A 9,412-nucleotide genomic window follows, 5' to 3' on the forward strand; every position below is an offset into this window, starting at 1 on the left:
TCTTTCTACGGTATCATCGCTTTCATCGGAATCATCGATATCACCGAGACAGAAAATATTACAATAATATACATGTTACGAATCACCATCCTAACAACAGTCACAACAAATCTCGCTAAGATTTTGCCAAGACTGACCATCAGGAGAGAAACTCGCACTTCGACCAGCGTTCAAAGAAGATCGTTCTTTGTTCATAAAACTCCTCTCATCCCGACCTTAGCTCGCGTGGTATGACGCACCATCGGCAACCTACAAGCCACTGCCATTGCAACTGTTGTCATCAACCGAGCTCGTCATATTCCACAGTTCGTGCATCTAGCTGCGCCGAGTGCCACGACTCCCCAAACACACAGGCATGGAGTGATAATCAAATACCCGGTGGAGAAACACACAGGAGTGATAATCAAATGCCCGATTGAGAAATGTCTGGCAGTTTACTAGCGGATTGAAAAGTTGGCATATTTACTCTGCAATTTTCACAAAGGTTATCATATTAATAATTACAATAGTAACAATAATAATAATAATGATAATAATAATAATAATAATAATAATAATAATGATAATAATAATAATAATAATAATAATAATAATAATAATAATAATAATAATAATAATGATAATGATGATGATGATGATGATAATGATAATGATAATGATTATGATCATAATTATAATTATCATAATAAAACAATTATAGTAAAAATAATTCTATACTATCAAAATTATGATAACAATAACAACAGCAGCAATAATGACGATAAAAAATCCTGATATGATTCCTGATAGATAAATATATATATATATATATATATATATATATATATATATATATATATATATATATATATTATATACAATTTAAATACATACATACATACCTTAAACCTTAAACTAAAGAAGCATAAACTCCAGCTTACTGAGGACAAGATATCGAACTTCGAGAGGACGTCGTAAAAGAGATTTGGGTTCAGTTATTAGTCATAGGGATCTTCTTCTTTTAACGGTAGGTTCATGTCTGAGCCGCCGTGGTCACAGCATGGTACTTAATTGTAGTTTTTTTTCATGTTGTGATGCTCTTGGAGTGAGTACGTGGTAGGGTCCCCAGTTCCTTTCCACGGAGAGTGCCGGTGGTACCTTTTAGGTAATCATTCTAGTCATAGGGATAGAACATAGTAAAATACGCAATCTTAGAGTGAATTCCGAGTAGAGTGGGCAGGTAGGTAAATAAGAGGATAGTCAGGTGATCGAAATCTACGTATGAACGAGCGACAGATTAGCACGGTAAGTATGAAGAACAGTGATATAAAGAACGATATAGTGTATACACAGAATATAACAATACGCAAAATGTAATGAAGTGATTAATAATAGGAATAACATATAAGGGAAAAAATAGATATTTTCATTAATTCCACAGAAATAAACATGAATAATATGATGAGCAGCCAAACATAACAATAATTAATTAAACTTTAAGGTATTCATTTGTTCTGAGGGAAATGATATATGCTAAATTGTGCGATCTGAGGATAAAAATGATAATAGACAGAAAAATACTAACACAATACATCAATTACGGGATGGTTAGGGCTGGGGAATGAGGTGTGAAGTGAGGGTGCGTGTCACTTAGGTTTCATCTCAGTGTGTGATTGTGTTAAAAAAAAAACAATGGTTGACAGGGAGAAGTTATGCAGTAAAGAGTTAGTTGTGTGCGTTCGTAGAGTGGCGTGTACTTGAATTTGAAAGAAGGCAACTTGTATGCAAGGTGTGGGTGGGTACAGGGAGGGCAATAGTTACTCTGGCACTAATAGGTACACTTACTTTTGATAGTAACGAGGAATATTGTTGGTGCTGGATAGAACTGCGACATCCTGGCTGTGTTGACGAGGGTTCGCGAAGAATTAGCGAGGCAGGTGAGCCGGATTGGCGAGTGTGGCGGCGTAGAGTGCGAAGATACATCTTCAGCGACTTCGTCAGGAGGGTAGCACAGGCGTGAGTGGTGAGCACGAAGTAGTAGGACAGACATGGTGCGGGTAGGCGTGATCGAAGAGGACTTGGTAGCGATGGCTGGGCGTTAAAAGAGGCGGGAAGCACTTCGCGTGGATCGGCAACAGGCGTCGGCGAGGAGCGAGGTGGTAGTCGAATATGCGTTGGCGTTGTGAAGTTCTTGAACACCGCTGACATCAGATGTAAGCGACACGTGAGTTGGGAGCACCACTTCGCCAGATGTAAGCGAGTGGCCACCGCAAGCCACCAGAATATGAGTGACACGAGAGATTAGGAGCACCGCGTCACTAGATGTGAGCGAGACGAGAGATGGACTTGGGTGGGTGAGTGAAAAGGGGCTTAGCTTGCTGGTTTATTCTTGACGACAGATATGAGACCCCCAAGAGACCCCCGTGACCCCGGGTGGAGGACGAGGTGGTGGAGCTGGACCCTGTGTGGCTTGGGCCGACTGCCAAGTGCTGGTCCCAAGCCCGGATAAATAGAGAGAATGATTACCTAAAAGGTACCACCGGCACTCTCCGTGGAAAGGAACTGGGGACCCTACCACGTACTCACTCCAAGAACATCACAACATGAAAACTACAATTAATTATCATGCTGTGACCACGGCGGCTCAGACATGAACCTACCGTAAAAAATATATATATATGTGTGTGTGTGTGTGTGTGTGTGTGTGTGTTGTGTGTGTGTGTGTGTGTGTGTGTGTGTGTGTGTGTGTGTGTGTGTGTGTGTGCGTGTGTGCATTCATATATAGATTAATAGATAGATTAATAGATAGATTAATAGATAGATTAATAGATAGATTAATAGATAGATTAATAGATAGATTAATAGATAGATTAATAGATAGATTAATAGATAGATTAATAGATAGATTAATAGATAGATTAATAGATAGATTAATAGATTAGTAGATAGATTAATAATAGATTATAGATAGATAATAGATAATAGGTGATAAATATTATATATATATATATTATATATATATATATATATATTATATATATATATATATATATATGTATATAAATATACTTATTTATTGTAGGGGTTTTCTTTTTAATTGGTCTAAGTAATTCTCTGATGTCTTATCAGTGTTTAATTTGGAGGGAGATGGATAACAGCTTTGATATATTCATTTTATTCGAGATATATATATTCAACAACCCATAACCATACATAAAACAAAAGAATATTGGTTTGGTTAATAACAATCACATGGATGGCATAAGCACTTGAAGTACTGCTTGATTGTGAAGGGGGGGTAATGCATAAACACTGCAGTTCTTGGTTTTAGGTCCCCAGGTATCACATGCACAACAAAAAGGCTGCAAATAACATGGAAATTAATACCAATATCACAACATAATAATAAAAAAAAAAAAAATAGAACAAAAATAGCAAATACACAGAACTCACGAGAAGGTGCAAGGTACTGCTAACGTAAGCAGGGTCAGTGGCAAAATGACCGACCATCTACTTTACAGGTGACAGGTGAGGGTATACCGCCTCACATGCGCTTTACAGTTGAGGGAGAGCGAGTATAAACAATTATATTTCAAGAATATATACACTATATATATATAACAATTTTATCCATGCTTGCTTATAACCAAAACCATATCAATTACCACATGCAATATACGAAAACCCTTTACATTGCCCCTTATTTAAGCTAAAGTCATCTGAATTTAGTCAAAAGTAAATTGCATGAGTAATTATTTACAAAGGACATCTACTAAGGATGTCAGCACCAACATTTTCTAGACCTTTGATGTATTCAACTCTGAATGAATGACCCTGAAGACTCAGCGCCCATCTCATGAGTCTTCCATTTGAATTCCTCATGTTACGCAAATATGTCAAAGGCTGCTGATCAGTCTGAAGTACAAATTCCTTACCATAAAGATAACTTTTAAACTTGTTTATTGCCCAAATGATTGCAAGCAATTCCTTCTCAATAGTAGCAAATTTCTTCTCTCGATCTAGGAGTTTACGGCTTGCATATGAAATTGGCATTTTTGTACCATCAATATCCTGTAGTAAAACAGCACCTAAGCCATTATCAGACGCATCTGTTCGTAAATAAAAAATCTTTGAATAATCTGGCAGACATCAGCTTAAATTTCAGCTCTTCAAAGCTTTTGATTTGCTCCTCAGTCCAATTTAGTTTATTACATGAGAATTTTCTTAACATTTCATTTATAGGAGCAGCAATATCTGCAAACTTAGGAATAAATCTTCTATAAAATGAAACCGTTCCCAGAAATGATCTCAGCTCCCTTTTCGTTTGAGGTAGAGTCATAGAAGAAATTGCTTTTACTTTCTCTTCTAATGGTTCTATTTTGTTATCCCCTAGGTGGAAACCAAGATATTTGATTTTAGAGAAGCCAAAGCAGCATTTCTTAATACCAGCTGTTAATCCATGCTTACGTAATCTCTCTAATAATGGCCTCAAATCCTGTAAATGTTCATCCCAATTAGTATTGTGAACTACCACATTATCAAAATAGCATTCTGAATTCTTCAGACCATCAAGAACCTTACGCATAAGTCTAATAAAGGTAGCACAAGCCGTTTTTCAGACCAAAAGGCATTCTAACAAATTGCATTAGACCTTTGTTGGTTGCAAAAGCTGTATACTTCTTTGACTGGTCTGACAGAGGTATTTGCCAATACCCTTTTGTTAGGTCAAGCTCTGAAAGATACTTTTTGTTTGAAAAAATACCTAATGCACCATCAGATGTTGGCATTGGCTCACAATCAAATACAGTAATATCATTAAAGTCCTCTGAAATCTAAACAGATTCTAAGTGATCCATCAGTTTTCTTAACAAGTACAAACTGGTGAACAATATGGAGAATTAGAAGGTTCAATGATTCCCATTTCAAGCATTTTATTAATTACCTTGTTAAAAATGTCTACCAGATGATGAGGAATTGGATAAGGTTTCTTAGCAATAGGAGTAGCGGTTTCCAAATTAATTACATGTTCTATACTAGATGTATAGCCAGGTTCATCCGAGAAGACGTCACTGAAATCAGCTATTATATTTTTTCAAGTCCATTATCTGCCTTTCATTTAAATCTTCACACCAATTAAGACCATTAAGAGTTTTAGCATTACTAGTAATAACATCATTACAGTCATTAGTTTCAAAGTACATAGCTTCCTTTTCGTCCTGGTCATCATATTCTTCCAGCACACAAAGTTGAACCACATTTTTCACAGAGTCCTTTCTACGATAGTATATCTTCAACATGTTGATATGAAAGAGCTTAGCCTTATTTCGGATATTTACCAGATAATCAACTCCGTTTTCTTTACACTCAATCACAGGATAAGGTCCACGCCATTGCATAATTAATTTATTATTATCTGAAGGCAATAATACTAAAACTTCATCATTCACAGTTAGTGTGAGATTTTTAGTTTTCACATCATAATACTTCTTATAAGATCTACTACTGACTTCTGCATTAGATGCAGCTAATCTCGCAGATTCCTTCAAACGCGATCTTAGATCAGTTATATATTCATAAACATTCTTAACATCAAAATTCAAATCTTCATTTGACCAGAGTTCATGCAAGATGCTAAGGGGGCCCCTCACAGGTCGACCATATAGTAGTTCGAATGGAAAAAATTTTAAGGAATCATTAGGGATTTCTCTATATGCAAATAAAATAGCAGGAATATATCTATCCCAATCCTTCGGTCTGTCTACACACAATTTCTTTAACATTGACTTAAGCACACCATTAAGCCTTTCTACAGCTCCATTATAGTTTGGATGGTACGGGTCGTATAAAGAGCTTTAATTGAGAGTAATCTGTTTACTTCTGCCATCAGATCAGATCTAAATTGAGTTCCTCTGTCTGAAAGTATTTCCTTGGGGATTCCAACCCTAGAAAATATTTCTACTAAAGACATGCTACGGTGACTGAAATCAATTTTCCCTTTAAAGGGGACTGCTTCCGGGAACCTAGTTGCATAATCAATTAGTGTAAGAATGTATTTGTGACCCCTGTCAGAACAAGGAGAAAAAGGTCCAACGATATCAATAGCCACTCTAGAAAAAGGTTCGGCAACAACAGGAATAGATTTCATAGGCACTCGGCTAATGCTGCCTTTAGCGGATACTTTTTGGCACACATGACACGACTTGCAATAGCGTTTTATATCAGCTCCTATACCAGGCCAAAAGAACTTCTGAAATACTTTAAAACTAGTTTTTCTATGAGAGAAATGACCGCCAGTTAAAGAATCATGAGCCAGGTTAAGTACCTTATCTCTGTACATCTCAGGAACCACAAGCTGTTTAGTGCCTATTTCATGCAGGTTTTTACTTTTGATACAGAATCTGTAGATCAAACCGTTACGCATTTCATATTTTACAGAACGGGATTTTACGTTTTCCTCCCTTCCGCTTTCTAATTTCTCCCTTATCAGTTTTAAGGTCTTACAGGATTTCTGTGCTTTGATTAAAGGAGTTTTGTTTATCTCAATGCTGTCATCAGCAGGGCATTTTAGTTTTGAATTTACATTCGGTTTGCTCTTATCTGCTCTTGTTTGAACAACCATTGACATTGACATCCTTGGCGCCTCATCTATAGAATATCGACAAGAATTCTCGCTACATACCTGCGTACTTTCAGTGGAGAAAGGAAATGTAGGCTTGTCAGGGAAATCGGTTTGGTCACAGGAAGAAGGTAGATTGGGTAGGTCACAGAGGTCAGGTTCTTCAGGGGGTTCACAGAGGTCAGGACTAGCGCAGGATGTTAAGGTAGCCACATCAGTAGTAGCAGGGCTTGGGTCATCAGGACAGGATTGGTTCGGGATCTTCACACCTGGAACACATCCTATTAGCACTTCTGCAAATTTTATCGGTGCAGCTCTAGCGTTTGCCCATCCAGTAAAGAACTTGCTTTTTATGAAACACCTAATTTTAGGAAAATAATTTGGTCTACCCAAATAATCATAAACCTTTACCATTTTACCCAATTTATACTTAGAATTGACCAAAGAGTCTTTAACTATTATAGTTGAGCACCCAGTGTCGAGCATAACTTCAACAGGCTTATAAAACAAAAATCCATTAGAATCAACAACACAGCTATTAGGTTTAAGTTCTGCCTCAAAAACAAAATTAACTTTACCATTAGAAAAAGAACTTTTACCTCTGAAATTCCTGGGATTATCGGGGCAGTTTGGTTTGATATGTCCGTTTTTACCACAAGCATGACAAACAATTTCATCAATAGTTCCCTTATCTCTAGTCTGGCTGAAAGGTTTAGGCTGGGGAAACTTCAGTGCTTTGCCGCGATACAAATGAGCGCTTCTATACCTGTCAGCTGCTTCGGCCATCTCAGTTGCGCTGGAAAATTCGCGTTCTTTTAGAAAAACACGTAACTCAGAATTACAACTACAAAGAAACTTCCCTAATCATAAAGTCAAAAAGAGAATAACTTTTATGAACGCTACTAAGAGAAATCCATCCATCTAAATATTGCTCCATTCGAACTAAAAGTTGCACATAAGATTCTTTATCAGTACATTTACACTCCCTAAATTTCCTCCTATACATTTCGGAATCAACCGAGTAACTTCTTAATAAAGCAGACAAGCTTTTCATAATCATTAACAATTTCTTCTACTTTAAGTGCACGGCCTCTCAATAAAGATCCCAAATATACATGATAATCCTCTTTCTTCCAATTATGCAAGAGAGCTAAACGTTCAAATCTAAGTAAATAAGAATCTATATCATCTTGCCCGTCGTTAAAGGTGGGAAGTCTAAGGCCATCATATAAATTAGCATTTACACTCTTATTCGCACTTGCATCAACATCAACCGTTTCAATTCTTTCGTCAGGTGAACGCAATTCAGCTAAATACGATTCATGAGCTCTACGCTTCTCCGCTTCTCTTAACTCGAGCTCTAATTTCTTAAGTTCTCGTTCAGCTGCACGCTCTTCCCTTTCGGCTTTATCTTTAGCTCATTTCTGCTCTTCTTCAACTAATTGCTGAACTGCATCAGGGCTAATTCCAAGCGCCTGAGCTTCTCTTAAGATATCTACAAGAGAACTCATCATGTAAGTTACATTAAAAAAAATGCAATTGCACTAACGCAATGATAATTTACACATCACACCGGATAAAGACTAACACGGCGCAAAAATAAACTGGCACCATACAGCGTACACTAATCACAGCCGATTGCCATGTCACGTAATTAGTTCATCATAACACGAACCAAACAGTGAATCCAAGAAGTGAATATAAACAACTTCAATATAACTCGCTTATTGCAGGATTACACGGAGAATCACTCGTTTCAATTAAGTATGAAAAAGTACACCGACACTACAATAAACTTACATTTGCCTCACCTGTATCTCCCTTTATAAATTAGCGCATGTTCGGGGTTTACAGCCACTCACCGTCCCAGAACACCGTAGTAATAGTAACAGTAGTAGTAGTTGTAGTAGTAGTAGTAATAATGGTAGTGGTGCTCGTCTTAAACAATGGCAACCGTAGTAGCGGTAATATGCAAATAGCAGCCAATGTAAACAACCAAACTATAAAAAGATCAAAAACAGCATTAACTTATTAAAAAAAAATACTCCAAAATAAACAGACTAAACACCGAGAGAATTAAGAGTATTGCTGAAAGACCAATCCTACTCACTGCTCCATTGTAGGGTTTTTCTTTTTAATTGGTCTAAGTAATTCTCTGATGTCTTATCAGTGTTTAATTTGGAGGGAGATGGATAACAGCTTTGATATATTCATTTTATTCGAGATATATATATTCAACAACCCATAACCATACATAAAACAAAAGAATATTGGTTTGGTTAATAACAATCACATGGATGGCATAAGCACTTGAAGTACTGCTTGATTGTGAAGGGGGGGTAATGCATAAACACTGCAGTTCTTGGTTTTAGGTCCCCAGGTATCACATGCACAACAAAAAGGCTGCAAATAACATGGAAATTAATACCAATATCACAACATAATAATAAAAAAAAAATAGAACAAAAATAGCAAATACACAGAACTCACGAGAAGGTGCAAGGTACTGCTAACGTAAGCAGGGTCAGTGGCAAAATGACCGACCATCTACTTTACAGGTGACAGGTGAGGGTAAACCGCCTCACATGCGCTTTACAGTTGAGGGAGAGCGGGTATAAACAATTATATTTCAAGAATATATACACTATATATATAACAATTTTATTCATGCTTGCTTATAACCAAAACCATATCAATTACCACATGCAATATACGAAAACCCTTTACATTTATGTACATGTATATGTATATATTTCCTTTTTTTGACAGGACACCAATCCCCTTTATAGTAACCTTTGAAAGACCTTAAAAGATACA

At 36.8% G+C, this 9,412-nt stretch overlaps 1 protein-coding gene across 3 annotated transcripts; it reads right to left on the reverse strand.

Annotated features, from left to right (window-relative positions):
• Positions 1–3,138: 3,138 nt before the first annotated feature.
• On the reverse strand, positions 3,139–9,153 carry LOC119591865. 3 transcript variants are annotated; one of them, XM_037940620.1, is made up of 6 exons: positions 9,086–9,153; positions 8,906–8,998; positions 8,458–8,595; positions 7,195–7,391; positions 6,659–6,864; positions 3,139–3,341 (listed from the first exon to the last, which is right to left on the reverse strand). In XM_037940620.1, exons 4-6 carry the CDS (start codon positions 7,379–7,381, stop codon positions 3,228–3,230), a joined length of 507 nt encoding a protein of 168 aa, XP_037796548.1. In that variant the 5' UTR covers positions 7,382–7,391; positions 8,458–8,595; positions 8,906–8,998; positions 9,086–9,153; the 3' UTR covers positions 3,139–3,227. The 3 variants fall into 3 exon arrangements, with proteins under 3 accessions (XP_037796548.1, XP_037796535.1, XP_037796541.1); XM_037940607.1 differs by having other exon boundaries at positions 8,889–8,998; XM_037940613.1 differs by lacking the exon at positions 9,086–9,153 and having other exon boundaries at positions 8,889–9,077.
• Between the last annotated feature and the right edge of the window lie 259 nt (positions 9,154–9,412).

This window comes from Penaeus monodon, chromosome 3 (assembly GCF_015228065.2).
Source record: "Penaeus monodon isolate SGIC_2016 chromosome 3, NSTDA_Pmon_1, whole genome shotgun sequence".
Taxonomy (NCBI): Eukaryota; Metazoa; Arthropoda; class Malacostraca; order Decapoda; family Penaeidae; genus Penaeus; species Penaeus monodon.

Excerpts from the sequence above, each read along its gene's own strand:
- LOC119591865 (XM_037940620.1), bottom strand. The coding sequence starts at position 7,381 with ATGGCCGAAGCAGCTGACAGGTATAGAAGCGCTCATTTGTATCGCGGC. Across the intron at positions 6,865-7,194 it reads TAATCCCAGGAATTTCAGAG|GTGTGAAGATCCCGAACCAA; the intron begins GTAAAAGTTCTT and ends GATGTGTTCCAG. Across the intron at positions 3,342-6,658 it reads TCTCCACTGAAAGTACGCAG|CCTTTTTGTTGTGCATGTGA; the intron begins GTATGTAGCGAG and ends TGTTATTTGCAG.